Raw genomic sequence first — 15,905 nt, 5'->3', positions numbered from 1 at the left:
CGCGCAGTCTCAAATTGTCTAACAGAATGTCTTCCGCGAAATCTGTAACAGAAAATAAATAGAAATATAAAATAAACAAATTTAAACACGTTCTGATATGTCGCATAAACTCAAAGTCTATTGTACAATGAAAATCTAAAATTTAATTTAAAATTTGTAACAATGTGTGCATTAAATAATTATATTACATGAACAACAGATCCAACATATCACGGAGATGTCTTTAAGACGTCTTAAAGACATCCAGTAAATTCCTAAAAATGTCCAAAAGACGTCTTTGAAACGTTCGAAGTTATAAATCAGTATATCTAAAGACATTCATAAGAAGTCTTAAAGACGTTCAAATTACGCCTGTAAGACGTTCAGACAAAAAATAGATGTCTTTAAGACGTCATGTGCTATCTGGGATATAATTATGGAAACAGATGAGAATAGTTCCAAAATATCAAATTTTTAATATTACATTTAACAGTAAAATGTATTAATGTCAAAGGGACACAGCAATAAAGAATAAAGAGCAAGAGCGCCAATAATGCTTATAATAATAGCAATTAAATGTTAAAAAGTAAGATATCCGTAACTTAATATTCACAGAGATATGGAGACATTTATTCTCTACGATGTCCACTGAAGAAGTGATGACTCTTTGTCGTTACCAGGTAGTTCACGAAATAGTCATTAAGTGGGGAACTGTCAAACACCACTATAATAACACTTTTGAAAATCACAAGGGTTGTTGACCATTGTATTGTGAGAAATGAGTAGCAATAAAACTATATTGTACAAGCGACCCAAAATAATGAACTAATTGGTTTATGAGTCATTTCCCAACAGTTTTTCAATATAATTCGTGTTCTAGACATCCGCGTCCCTATCACCCATGCAATTCGGAGATACATTGAAAGATACGCATAATTTTGCTGTGTAACGACATGCAGGTATCTCATATATTTCCGAAACTCATACAAATTTGATGAATTCCTCAATAATACTAAAGAAAATAATGAAAAACTGAGCTATATAATAAATTCTGCATTTCAGGGTTCTTCCATTCGAAGTGGACTACGCACGTATTTTCGAGAATTGCAAGAATATTGCTCGAGTTACGATACTATTGAATATTGTGAATTTAAGGTTTCTTGTCACCCAATTATTACAATTATTACATGAAAATTAACACTTAACCGTTCGGCAGTACATCAATGTGTTCTTTCTCTAAATAAAAACAATATAAACCTAAACTGAAAAGACAAGCAACTTGATCGTTTTTTATTGTAAATAAATGTTCGTTTACCCACGTTAGACAAGGAAATGATGAAATGTTATACATTTAAAACGATAGCAAATATGGGCTTCATTTGCTGTTGATACTGTGCAAGAAATCCAAGGTCTGATTTCGAGTTTCAGTTTACTGTATTCTTTTGACGAGTGTGACGAGCGTGAATTATTGAAAAAATAACAAAAATTTGAATTCTTTGTTTAAAAATTCACTTATTACAAAATGCTTAATTTTACTCAAATTTTCAGACAACAAATTAGCTTAAGAATAAGTTTATATTTCGTATAATTAATGTATTGAAATAAATTTTTTTTCACAAATACGATATATATTGTAAGTTTCATGGTTTCTTCATATTCCCTGAAAATTTTGTTCAAAAATAATATCTTTTACGACTTAAATTTTGCTTTAACTCTATATTTTGCATTGATCTGTCACTAACCAATGTAGATTTGAGTTTATATCTTAATTGAAGTCTACAAACTAGAATTTGTATTTAAAAAAAATAATAAAGAAGTGAAGAATCTTATTTTTCTTATGAGAGAAGAGAATATACCAAATTATAAGTAAACTGTAGGATCAACCACAGATATCTTCACGATCCAGGAACGTATATATTTGTGGGTGTCGAGTCCCCTTCTTAATGAATGAAATAAAGACAAAAATTACAATAATAAATTAATAATATTTTAATGCAACATTATATTAAATGATCTGCAGTAAACATAAATAAAACATAGACTCGAAAAAAAAGGATAATTAAGAAGAGAGATTTCTTAGAGAAAAAAATTATTTCTCTTTCTTTTTTTCTCTTTCTCAGAGAAAAAGATTAATTCATTATTTTCCTTCACAACTTAATTATTTCATTATTTACTCATGCTGTCACTTACTTCTTTAATAAGTCAAACGTTTAATTTACACTCATTATAACCAATTTAGTATACAATGTTGCATTATAATCTTAATTTACTGTTTTCTATTGCTTGATTATCACCGCCAGATGGCTATAACAGTTCGTCGACCAAAAGTGACTAAACGTTTCAAATGGTTTTAATATAAAAAATAACCGAAATTAATAATTCAAAATTGTAGATTCAATTTAATAATTTATATTATCGTAAAATCATTTATATATACCACTTTCAATAAATATGCATAATTTTAAATACAAAATTTAGTTGCACTTGCACATCTAGGTGATAATTGGTCTGTGACCTTGTTGTGCATTGAGAATAAATTATTAAGGTTCCTGTTAATTGTTTTGGAATTTGTACTGAAAATAAATAAATATGGCATGTAGTTACTTAAAACGTTCCAACAAAAAAAAGTGTTTTTTTGAAAATGATTTGTTCGTTAATGGGACTTTGTGTAGGGTTAGTTCATGGTTGTAATCGTATAAAATTGCATAAAATCGTATAAAATCGTATAAATATTAAAATATTAATGGTGGAATAATTCTAAAGTTTGAATTTTATATCTTCCTGTATTTAGTGTTCTCTTATAACGTGAATGGGATCAAGCATAGCTAAGCAACGCTATCTTTTTAACTTCCATGACTGAAGTCTTTCCGCCATCATGGTATGTGGTATATTGTATCATGCATCGATGGTTGCGAAGGATTAAAAATACGTTCAAAGGAAGATGTGAGGGCAGTGAGGACGCATTGCGTTCTGCGTCTTTTGTACCGTTTATATTTCGTTACGTTTCACAAGTAAAATGTGTTATTATCGTAATGAGTTGCATGACTTAATATTCAGATATTAAGTGAAGCTAAATAGTAGTGTAGTAGGAATGTATGTATCTTTGATGAACTGAAGAATTAACAGACTTGTATAATTTCTTTTACATTGGTAAGTCAAGTTGAAATTTCCTATTTCCTAGTTCCTCTGACAGTAGTTGAACCTTATCATTTCCATAGTACTTTGTTGAAAGCAAATGTGTATTACTTATGTCAGTGCTGTTCAATACTGAAGCCTGTTATACATTCATTTCCCTGTTTATATTTTCAAACTTACCTTTTATCCTTGTCTAGTTATACTCTATGGTTTGTCATATCTTATAATTTCACTAGTAACGTAGATGAAACGGACATAAACGATATGCTTGTGAACTAAAGCTTCTACAGCACTGACCTATATTGTGCTATATTGTTATTATATATTGTTGGTTGTTTTTAATATTAAGAACAATGAATTACTTTTGTTATAGCTAAAAATGTCAACAGAATATAGTAGGAGTGTTTTGAGAATGGTTGTTGCTCAGATTTGTCAAACCATTGGATGGCATTCTATTAACTCTACACCATTAGAATTTATGGTTGATCTTATGCAAGAATACATATTACGAATTTCAAAACTTACACATCAATATTCAGAAATTTGTAAGTATTGATAAATATTAGAACTACTGAGTCAATTATATTGTTTTATTTTAATCTATTGTTAAAATGCATTTCTAGTGGGAAGGACAGAAGCAAATATTGATGATCTCGGTTTAGCTTTTCGACACATGAACATAGATATACAAGAGCTAACAGAATATATTAAAAATGTAGAGTCTGTTCCATGCCCTATATCAGTACCTAAATTTCCAATTCATCGGGAAAATCATTTAAACTTTCTAAAACCTGGAAGTCGAGAAGTAGTAACAAGGCCAGTACATATACATGAACATTTACCAGCTATGTATCCTGACACTGAAGGTAAAATATATTATAATTATGTGTTTATTTATATATAGTTTTTCTAAATTAGATATTAAAGTTTCTAACACTATCGAAACAACAAAAATAAGAGTAGCTTCTAACACTATCAAAACAATAAAAATAAGAGTAGCTTTTTTAAGTTATCGCTCATTTAGTTGATTAAAATCAATCAACACATGATAATGTTTGAAACATTTTTATGTAAGTAAGAATGTTTTATGAATTTCACGCTGTTTATTGATATACATGCAAGAGAAAATACAACTATGGTATTCTATACTATAGTATTCTATACTATAGTTACTATATTTCTGAACTTTTTTTTTGAAAGAAGAACATATTAATATATCATTTTGTTATTTTTATTTGAAATTAAAAGACATAGTGGTGCATCAATAATTAGTAAAATATTGATTTCGTTAGTATAACAAAATCGTTACTTTCCAGAAGAATATATAGCTGAGAAAGCTGAAAATTTAGTAAATGGAACATCTGATTTAACAACAAGTAATGGAACATCAACGAATAATTCTGTGAACATGTCTCCTCATAGAACATCTCCACAAGTAGTTTTTAAGCGTCCAGGAGATCCTGTATCGTTTGAAAGTCCTATAGTAAAACGTGTAAAAGTGTTAGAAGAAGGCAGACCATTGCGTGAAATTCATAGCGTTATGATGACCACTTCAGGTTTTTTATCACCCGCTCGAGAAGGCAAATTACCTGAAGCAAGAACACCACATCAAACTCGTTCAGATTCACCACAACCTAGTTCTTATCCAATGGTTCCACCCGAATTAAAATACGATAAGAAACCGAAAAAGATTATAAAGAAAGTTTTAGAAGATTGTAAAATTGACAAAGAAAATAAGAAAAAGAATCGTGCTAAAGAGTTATTTAAACCAAACAAAATAGATGATAATAAAATTAAGAAATTAGTTGGTATGAAAGAATTAGCTAAATTAAAACCTTTAAAACCAGGAGGTGGAAAATCACAAGGTACTGTAGTACCAGGTTCGTCGAGTAGGCCATCAACACCTAAATTGATGTCACCTAAGGCAGCTGGTAGTCCAAAATTACAGAAAAACACGCAACCAAAGGCTAAAATGGAAAAAGTAGTCGATGTTGTTGAATCTCCACCAACGGAAAAAAAAGAAGATAATATTGATAAACTTCCATCAGAACCGGACAAACAGAAACTAAACATTTTTAAGAAGATCTCAAAACCACGTGAAGATAAAGACAAAGATGCATCTGAACAACATAAACACAAAGAGCTTGATTCTAGGGAAAGTTCACCAGGTTTGATAATTGATGAAAATACTGACAAGCAGGCACTTCGTACAGATAATGATGCAAAACGAGAAGAGAAAAGGACTCCGCATACACCAGACGTACATATTCAACCTGATGGAGCAGAATTGATTGAGCTACAAAGTCCAGGATCAGATGTTTATATATTTGATGATATGTCTCCGCCAGGGACACCTAGCACACCAAGGACTCCAGAATTAAACATGCCCACAACTCCTACAGACCATAAAAAGAAGAGAAAAGAAAAGGTCAATAAGAAGAAGGAATTAAAATCGAGAAGTCCGAAACATTGTGTCAGCCCAAAGAAGGTATGTCGTCTTTTTTTATATATATAATATTACATACTATTAACACAAGTGCACGCGTGCGTGTATATACGTACGAGCATCATTGATTGCTTAAAGGAGTTACCAAAAGACATCGCCGATATGCGATTACCGTTTTTCAGACAAAGCTTTCCAACGACGTGGCAGAACTGGACATACCAGATCGACCAAAAACTCCACAGGCACCTGAACCTCCACCCACTAAAGAACCAAGTTTTCAGCCCACGTTTCCATTTCCTTTCTTTCCAACGTTTCCTCCGGCGCCTGGTTTGATACCACATCCCATGTTCCCCAGATTTCCTTTAGGAAGAGGTGGTCCTGGTCCTCATCCGGCAATGCCGAATTTACCTATACCACCTCGCTTCTTAAATCTACCTATGAAATCTGATGACCTTTCCACCTTATCGAGAAACAAATCCATTGAACGTGAAAAACCTGTAGCACCTCCGTACACTGAGACACCCCCAATGACGAAACACGAAAAGTTGGAGAAAGAAAAGGAGGATAAAGTGAAGGCGGTTAAGCAAGATAAAGAGATATTTCCATCAGTTCCTACAAATACTGTTGCACCGCCTTTATCATCTGCACTTCCAGCACAGATTACATATACATCTACACCAGTACCCATTGTGCCATTATTACCTCCGAAAGGTCTTAAAGTTGAAAAGCCGGAAAAGAATGACAAGGTAATATCTCCGTTTGTTACTCGGTTTTATTTTATCTTTTGCATTCCTATAATCATAAGTAGATTAATTATAATTACACATTTATGATTTCCCTTCATTATCAGTATAAATAATTGTCTTTTTTTTAATACCATCTAGTGTATTTAACGTATTGTTAATTAGTAATTATTAAAGTACCCTTAAATTAATGAATGATAAAATTTTTACTAAGATTGTTAACACATTCAAGACCAGCATATTTTGACAAGACTGTTCCCAGTAGCGTATGAAGTTTTGGTAGAATAACTATCCAAATACTAGGTCCTCTGCTACTGGGGAGAGGTATGTGGGCCATAAAGAAAAACGTGCAAATAATTTGATCAAAACAAATTTTCAAATATTGATGAACAATTTACATGGGCTAAAAAAACTAGAAAATATTTTAAATTGCATGATATAAGTCAATTATTTTCTTGTGATTATGGTAATGACAATATATCACTTTTCATTTTCTAAAACTAATATAATAATTACCAAAACAATTTTTATTACTTTAATAATATTTTAAAAAGCAACCATACTTCAGTAATAATTAACATAATAAAAATATGGCAAAATGTCTAAGGTTTTTAAAGTCTATACTGTAGGAAATAAAAAGAAATAATGATACACTTTGATAATGATAAGTAAAATATTCTAAATAAGATGAAACTGTTCATACTAACGAATTATTGACGTATATTGTGTTTTCAGAAATCAAAAGAACATAAGAAGGAAAAGAAAGAAAAACTGAAAAAGAAAAAAGATAAAAAAGAAAAGCATAAAGAAAAAGGAGAAAAAGTAAAGGAAAAGAAAGATAAAATTGATAAAAAGGAAAAGTTAGAGAAAGTTAAGGAAAAGAAAGAAAAGAAAGATAAACGAAAAGACAAAGAGGTATATTCAAATGTTATTTATTTATTATCTGTATATCTTTTCAATATTTTTATTAAAAATAAGATTTGTAACTAACAAAATATATATCACAATACATTATTGCAGAAAGAAGATAAAAATTCAGAAGCTGTACCAAAAATAACGCTTAAATTGGGAGCAGCTTCGCCAAGGCCACCAACGCCAGATAGTACACCAATGAAAAAAATGTAAGTTTACACTTGTACTTCACTTTTCGTTAATAATTTAATATTTTTCGTAAACATTGATTTTTCTTTTATTTTGAAATGTACTAAATTTTGTTTATTTTTTAGAATAATTTTTATATATCGATACAAACATTTGTGTACGATATATAATGTGTTAACATTGTATAACTTTCATTATATGTATTAACACGTATATTATTATTAGGGAAATGTGTTATAGAACTATAAAGACATTGCTGAAGAAGCCAGAGGAGGAAGCGAAACGGGAACCAAGTCCAGAATTAGCGAAAATATCTGCATTAGTGACGCGACCGCCAAAGCAAAAGTCGGCAAGTAAGAAAACAGAGGAGGGAATATTAGATGGAAGCCCTGCTCTTCCTTCAGATACTTTCTCTGCCAATCTTACTAGTGTGCCAATTGCAATTGCAGTTCCTCGAGCAAAGAAATCTCTCTTCAAAGCCTTACCTCAAAGAGAGACTCCTCCATCTCACTTTGATCCTGCTCCTAAGCTCCCAACTCCTCTGACGCAACAACAACCACCGTATTATTATGTAAGTACGATTTATATAAAAATATATATTTCGATTACATAAAAACATCATATTTTCAAATATATATGCCAAAAATTGAAGTACATCAAATGTTCAAATTACATGCATATTAGGGATGTCACCGCTTACAATTTCATAAAGAACAGTGTTACAACTCTTTCAATACTTCTTTCTATTTTCAATGTTGGCAATCAACAAAATCTTTCTTGTTTATAATCTATAATTTAAATGTGAAGTAAATTTATCAATTAAATAAGCATTTTTATATGCTTCTGCTTATAGTAATACTCATAATTTTTAATGCTTATCATTTTAGAAATTCTATCTTCACAGAATTCTATAAATTTGTAAAATATTTTTATAAGGCTTCGTTCAATTCTAGAGAATTATTTTATCAATTTGTCTAAAGTTAATACTATAACTTATCATAAAGTAAGCTTAGGTGACAACCCTATTTTTCTTTCATTCATAAAGTGAAATTTTATTTAAAGTGGGATTAATTATATCTTTTCAATCAAATAATTTCATATTGACTAAAGAAGATACAAATAGGAATAGATATTATATAGATCGAGTTTCAATCAGTTTTCATTTATATATTACATCTCATATCTATACGTGCATAATTCATATTACTTTCGACTATAATAATTAACTCAACCCATCGACACCATTCAAATTTTACCTCATCCAAAAATATCCAATTTCCCCATATTTCATTTTTACTATCTATGCATTCATGACTTGCGGTGACGGTATAATTTTCATTTGGCCTGCTTTATTGTATAGTTATTGTCTAAAGTATATGTGTAGAACGATTTCATAGCCTACATTAGATTTGTTATGTATTTCGTGTTGTGATTTTAAATCTACCCAATTATTTCGAATTTTAGCACTTCTATCAATTTAATCAGGTGGTATTTTTCATATTGAAAGGAATCTCAGAACTTACTCCAAATATTTTGGAAATGCTGATTTATCATCTTTGCATAATCGTAATTTATTACAATGTCAATCTTCATTCGATCAACACAGATAATTACGTAAATGTAATTACCTACAAAAAACCAAGTTCTAAGACCTTTCTAGTTTTTCACTGCTGTTCAGTTGGGTCTTAAACTTTCTCTTCTTTCCTATATATTTTCTTCTACAATGCAAATGCACATGCAGTACGTATTAAGTAGTTTAAAACAGAATTTATTAAGAAGAAATTTTTTAGAAAAAATTTAGTATTCTAAGGTATATGCACAATATCATATTCTGTTATCAGTTGATATGTGTCACTGATAAATGAGTCGTATAAAAACAATATAATAAAGTAGTTTTACAGTAAATATATGTATATTAGAGATGACTATATTTGACATTAAAAAAATCTCTAATGGTCTGTAGAAAAAGGTATATACTCTACTTAAAAAAAGGTATTAATATTATTTACAGTGGAAGAAACGATGTTTCATAAGATTCATTGTATCTTACGCGGTTCAAAAATACCTTTATTTTTTAATATTTGAACAGTATAGAAAATCAGTTAGTAGAAATTTATAGACACTTGTGTCAGAATTTCGATTACTTTTCACCCTTTAAAATTGTTCGAGTATCTGAAACTCAGTTCAGAATAAACATTAAAAATCTGAGAGCTATATTTCTTACCAAGATCATCTCTGAAATTATGTCCAGATGAAAGATGACTCATAATTTCATTATTTGAATCATTTATGCTATCATTCATATAATTATATGAGGACTTACTAAGTATTTACTAAGTTAGAACATTTTTTACAAAAATGTCTAAAGACTGAAACCATATGTGAGGAAACGCAATTGGAAACAAAAAACTATAAATAAAACAATGTTTAGAATATATGTATACATATATACATGTTTTACTTAAATTGGTAATCACCACTAAAATACTTAAAACATTATTCTGTTTAATATTTAGAGATCAAAAGTAGTTTAATTCTACAAAGATCATCAAATATTGTAAACATGCATAATATATTATGAAACTTTAAGCATATATAAATATATCATAGAAAATGATTTAGTATAGGTGAAAAGAGCAACGAACATTATATATGTACTAAAATACTATGTCTAGAGTATCCTTTTTATGACATGAAATTTAGGTGATATTTCTATTGAACACGTTTTAAATTACAAAGAACAAAAAGGTAATTAATTAAAACTATTTGTAATGTATATTAGAAACATACTTTGAGATGCACTTATTAATTAAAAACAGGTTTGAATTTAAAAAGCAATTTACCAAACAAAGAACACTTCATTAGTAACCAGATTAAATTTTGCACCTATTTAAGGAAACTTAAATGGTGTTCGTGCCATAAAAAAATTTGTATATTTAAATGTATAGGAATATAATATTAATGAAGAAGCAATCAGTGAGGTGTTACAATTAAAAGGAAAAGGAAAAAAAAGAAAAAGAAATATTAATCAATTTATGAAAATAATTGCTATAAAATACAAAAAAGAAAATTATTAAGACATCATATAAAATAGTGAAGAATTGGTTGATTGCATGCAATTTGCATGTTGTCATTAAACATAGCATGCAGAACAGTTAGGAATATAACTGACGGTTTTAACGGCACAGAGACGAAAGCAGATCCAGCTCTTAAAAAGGATGATGCTAAAGAAGACAAAGAAAATGGCAGGGTCGTGCTGCCCACACCACCAACCACTACTGTGGTGAGTACATTCCCATTCTAAACAAAGTCACTAGGTACTCTGTATATAATAATCATGATGTTATATATTTTCTATCTAATCCAATGTAATGGCAATGTATGGACTACTGTGTTGTCTTTAGCTCTTGCCTGAATTTATGTGACTTTTAAAGTATTTTTTAAAACTACACCCATAAGAACACTCACAATATGTGTATACATTTTTTCAATTCAGTTACAAATAGCTAAACTTTACAACAGAAAAAGTATGTTCTTTATAATACATATTTATAAAAAATTTAATGCACTTAGACAAAAATTAAGTATAATTAATAACTACATTGAAGTACTCAAAATTTAATGAGTTCAGAGACATTATCCCTTTCTGAAGTAAACATTAACTATAGTATAAAGAACATTAGATATGGTTGAATACAAGCAGGTCTTACTATTGGAGAAGATTATTATGATACTAAAGTATGATAGAAGTACTTTGAATTTTATGAAAGTTAAAATTCATTTATTGTATGTATTACATTTTTACACATAGAATAGACTGCTAATAGGATTATGCATCTACTAATTAGAAATATCATTAAAGTACATTTTGAAAGTTGTATTACAAATGGTATATATTACAAACAGTAACATATACTAGTATGAAATATACTTACATATAGTAATATATACTTCTACTACTGCACAAATAATATTAATTGCATGTAAAAATCAAATATTCAACATTTAAACTTCTGCAAATGACGAAGCCTGCAGCAGGTATTTTCACTGATAAATGCATCAGCTGTTGGATACTATTTCATTCTATTCAACTTTAAATGCCATATTTTCAATTTAAAATTTACATACATTATATTTAATGACTTTTCAGTTGCCTTTAATTCTAAGATAGTAATTCTTAACATTAACATATGTGTACATTATAAGAAATTATATGGACGACTATGTTCATACTATACAAATAATTATAAATTACATTTTTCGACAAATTATAATTTTTTTGCAAGGAAAAAATTAATACAAATTAATCAGGATTAAATATGTATAAATATGCAATTGTTGTAAGGAAATACATAGATAGCGAATTTAGGATTACAAACAGTTACTAGGAATATATATTTTATATATAAATCTTGAAGAGTATATATTTTTTATCATGTTGCACCATTCAATACTGCAACAAATTTGATTCATAAAATATACAAATGAGCAATAGATTCAAGCGCATTTGTATTGAGTATATGCATTGTATGAAATTTGCATTTAATTGCTGGTAAAAGATTACAAAAGTGTAATTTCAAAATTTCACTTTAATCTTGGTCTGATGATCTTGGTCCCTGTCTGATTAAACTGAATATTCCATTTCATAACAGTTTAGTATAAGACTATTAGAATTCTTTATTTGTGGGCCAAGTGAAAATTTGTTTAATTACCGCACATTAAATCCTTAACTCGTATACAAAACATGCTAACCCTTTCCTACTATTCAACATAAATCATTTATTCACATACCATAATTAAAAATATTATCAAAGTACTTTCACTATTCAGAAATAATTTTTCTGATGATTACATATGACATTATATCATATCATTAATACAAACAACATAATCATTTACTCCAAAACAATTAACCCTCGACTATCATTCCTCACTTATACCAAATTTCATAAGTCTTACAAATTCATGTATCGACAATCATTTATCATATATGATAATTATTTTTAGCATATCTAGTATTTTTTAATCAAAATTATTTCTATATGTAATTTGTGTAACATTTATTTGTACAGTATCAAAGGATTCATTATGCATATATTGAGTATTGAGTATTAAGTACAATAATATACTTCATCAGTTTCTTTACATAAAATGTCAAATCTAAGTAAACTTATAATAAGTATCAATGTACTTAAACTCAAACTTAAATGCAAAAGCCTAATAGTCAGTAAACATCTTCAAAAAAAGATAGATGTACAATATACAGTCTTTTATAATGAATTTTTCATTCATTCATATAATAGATCAAATGATGGGTTGGGTTACGTAGATATACAATAAAAATAAAATATATCATATTTTTATCGTGATATGAGTCTTTCAGGATGAAGGTGGGCGACAAGTTTGGATATGTCCTGCTTGTGGGAACCAGGATGATGGATCACCCATGGTTGGTTGTGATGATTGTGATGCATGGTATCATTGGTAAGTGAAAAAATAATATAACTTCGTAAGATTATTTGTAAATCCATACAATTATTTATTTAAAGTGAAATATGCTGTTTATATTCTATATTTGGGTATAAAAAGAAACACGTTTTCTTTGTTTTATATTTGGTGTGTAAGACTACTTAGTAGTCTTCAAAAAGTTTTCATTGTGAAGATTTATTCACTCTTAACCATATTTTATATGTAATCCTCGTATCTTTAATTACTTAGGGTGTGTGTTGGTATGCAAGTACCGCCAGCTGCCAACGAGGATTGGTACTGCCGCTTTTGTATAGCGAAGAAGCAAGAACTTCATCATGATAAGAAAAAGAAGAAGAGAAAGAAGAAAGTGAAGGTTACTGCCTAGTACAAGCTACCCGGGTCTTGTGTAAGACCCGGCATACCGATTCAAACTTCTACCAAAGTTAAAAAGGATAACAAGCTCAGTGTGAGAAATATAAAAAGCAAGAAATTATCGAAAACTGAAATGAAGTTGCAAATGAAGTCGTTGAAGGAAAAGACCATACCTCCTAAGGGGAAGGCTGGCAAGACTCTTATGAAAGTTAAAACTGTAAAAAAAAAGACTAAAAAGATAAAAGATAGTGCAATCCAATTGACTTGAAGAGTGTTACCTTTTGTGATCGTTATTACTGATTGAAGTAATTTAATTTTAACACGTTGATCGCTAGTGAAAAGAGCAACATTTATAAATATTAGGTCACAAATTATTAAAAAATAGTTCATCGGAATTTCTTTTGTAAAAAAATATGTCGTAAAAATTATATTGCATCAAACACTCATCATATTATATGTTGAATGTTGAATATTGTAGCTATAAAGGAATTTACTTTAAGATTAGGAAGAACTTTCAACAGTAAATAATATAAAGTCTTGTATATTTTGAATATTGTCAAACGTAAATATTTTTTTCGTTTACTTTATTCATGTACTCCAAAAACTACAACATTCTTCATGGAAGATTTAATAATGACTATTTATAAAAACAAAATATTCAATTAAATCTCCAAATTAACATTCATAAACAAATATATTTTGTAATTTCCTATCTACAGGAATACACATCATTCAAGTTCCTTCAAAAGGATTGATGATGTTTCAGATGTGAATAAAATTTATAGAAGACTGTAATAGGATATAAATATTTTGCAATTCGTTTATGTATTTTTACTGAATTATTTAAGTACATCGTATAAAAATGATCTATTTAATAAATTTCTAAAAAAATTTGTATTATATAATGGGTGGATATAATTTGATATTCCTTTTAGAGAAAATAGTAAGCTATTAATTTAAATAATTATTATCAAATGTATCTAATTTTGTAGATATTTTATACACATTTATTCTTGATTGCATGTAGCTAAAAACTAAAACGTATCTTGTAAAAACCTATAAACGTCACTGCTGTTCTTGTCCCTTTATTTTGTACGAATTTTTGTATAGAATATGTTGACATTTAACTAAGGTATATTTAAACATTGGAATATTTATTTTTTAACATATATCTTGAAAAGAAACTTATACATATTGCTAAATTTATTATGTAATATTGAATAACAGATTTTTTAATAAATGTAAAAATTATTTATTCCGTTTTATGCACGAAAAATATACCAGATATTGAAAACATTAGAAATTCAGACAGAAATGGTATATACTTTATTCCATGTGTAGCAGTCAACGTGTTAAAAATAATAATGTAAATTTGAGAAATATACATTAAGAAAATCTATTTTCTCTTTTATTAAAGCAGAAGCTTCTGCGCAATAATATATTGTGTACATTTTTTCACCTATATTTAATTCATTAAAAAGAATTCTATAATTATGGACCACTGCGATTGTAATTGTAAAAAGTTTGACTGATTGTTTTGCGCTAGTAATATTAACCCTTACAACTCCAATTGTCTTACTAATATGTATTTAAAAAACATTTAAAAGAATATTTCACATTTAATTTCAACTATCTATGAAATTTTTAGCACGTAATTATATGATATAAAATATATTTTCACACGAACAAACAATATATGACTTACCACATTGAAACCCACGTGGATAGATCTACCTATTTTACAAACTGACAGGATATATTCAAATAGGTAGATCTACCCATTTGATTGACAATAAATATCTAAATATAAAAGTGAAATATAATTTACATATTCTTTACAGCATAACTTAATTATTAAAATATATTTGCATTAAGATTGAATTATTATACTTGAACAAGATACTTTGGTGTAAGCATAATACATGAATAAAACCCAAAACTGATACATTATCAGGAATCTATTTAAGTATTCGGGTCTCAATGTGATAAGATTAAATAATATAGTAACACATAAGAGCCAGTTATTCATTGGTTTTGGTATTGTCAAATAAATTAAACTTTGTTATTTCCATATACTTTTCTTGCGTTCAAATATTATGTTATTTAATACAAATTCAAAAGTGTATTTCTAAACAGCAAAGGTGTGTAGAAGGTTTTAAAAGTTGTTAGGGTTAATTTTATATCACTTAAAAACTGTATGAAAAGTAATATATTGAACATCGTTAAACATAATTTAGATACTATATTTTCTTTTGTTATTAGTGGATATGTTATAAATAAAATATGAATGGACTTATTAAGTGAAAATTAGAATCAATAAAGATATAATTATAACATAAATTGAACTCGATAATTTTATATCAAAAACTTTCTAAACATAATCAATGATAATATAACTACAATGGTACAGGTGATAACAATATTCAAAAGAAATGTTCTTAAACTTTGTAATTCTTGAAAGAAAATTTAGTGATAAAATGCTCTTATATTATATAATATAATACTTACAAAAACAGTTATAGCAATACAATATATAGCTTAATTTTGCATGATAAGATAAAAGTCACAAAACAATTTTTAAGAAGAAAAGGAAATATTACCTAAAGATATCTACACAATTGGAGATACAAGTGTTTGTTCATTTTATACTAATTTCTTGC

General features: G+C 28.3%; 1 protein-coding gene across 9 annotated transcripts; it reads left to right on the top strand.

Moving 5' to 3' along the window:
- The first annotated feature begins 2,777 nt into the window (after positions 1-2,777).
- On the top strand, positions 2,778-13,807 carry Taf3 (TBP-associated factor 3). 9 transcript variants are annotated; one of them, XM_076380300.1, is made up of 12 exons: positions 2,778-3,129; positions 3,488-3,659; positions 3,738-3,980; positions 4,431-5,602; positions 5,743-6,306; positions 7,039-7,218; positions 7,324-7,424; positions 7,645-7,757; positions 7,854-7,975; positions 10,593-10,687; positions 12,788-12,888; positions 13,123-13,807. In XM_076380300.1, exons 2-12 carry the CDS (start codon positions 3,494-3,496, stop codon positions 13,185-13,187), a joined length of 2,922 nt encoding a protein of 973 aa, XP_076236415.1. In that variant the 5' UTR covers positions 2,778-3,129; positions 3,488-3,493; the 3' UTR covers positions 13,188-13,807. The 9 variants fall into 9 exon arrangements, with proteins under 9 accessions (XP_076236415.1, XP_076236414.1, XP_076236409.1 ...); XM_076380299.1 differs by having other exon boundaries at positions 7,630-7,757; XM_076380294.1 differs by having other exon boundaries at positions 2,782-3,129; positions 4,434-5,602; positions 7,630-7,975; positions 13,123-13,804.
- Positions 13,808-15,905: the final 2,098 nt, after the last annotated feature.

The sequence above is a fragment of the Calliopsis andreniformis genome, chromosome 6 (genome assembly GCF_051401765.1).
Source record: "Calliopsis andreniformis isolate RMS-2024a chromosome 6, iyCalAndr_principal, whole genome shotgun sequence".
NCBI lineage: Eukaryota > Metazoa > Arthropoda > Insecta > Hymenoptera > Andrenidae > Calliopsis > Calliopsis andreniformis.
The sequence above is the reverse complement of the archived record's forward strand: the minus strand, read 5'-3'. Positions and strand labels throughout refer to the sequence as shown.

What these genes read in the sequence shown, in the direction of transcription:
- Taf3 (XM_076380293.1), top strand. Translation starts at nt 3,494, where the DNA reads ATGTCAACAGAATATAGTAGGAGTGTTTTGAGAATGGTTGTTGCTCAG. An exon ending in TATGTATCCTGACACTGAAG is followed by an intron (nt 3,981 to 4,430) that starts GTAAAATATATT and finishes GTTACTTTCCAG; the next exon opens with AAGAATATATAGCTGAGAAA. An exon ending in ATTGTGTCAGCCCAAAGAAG is followed by an intron (nt 5,603 to 5,742) that starts GTATGTCGTCTT and finishes ACCGTTTTTCAG; the next exon opens with ACAAAGCTTTCCAACGACGT.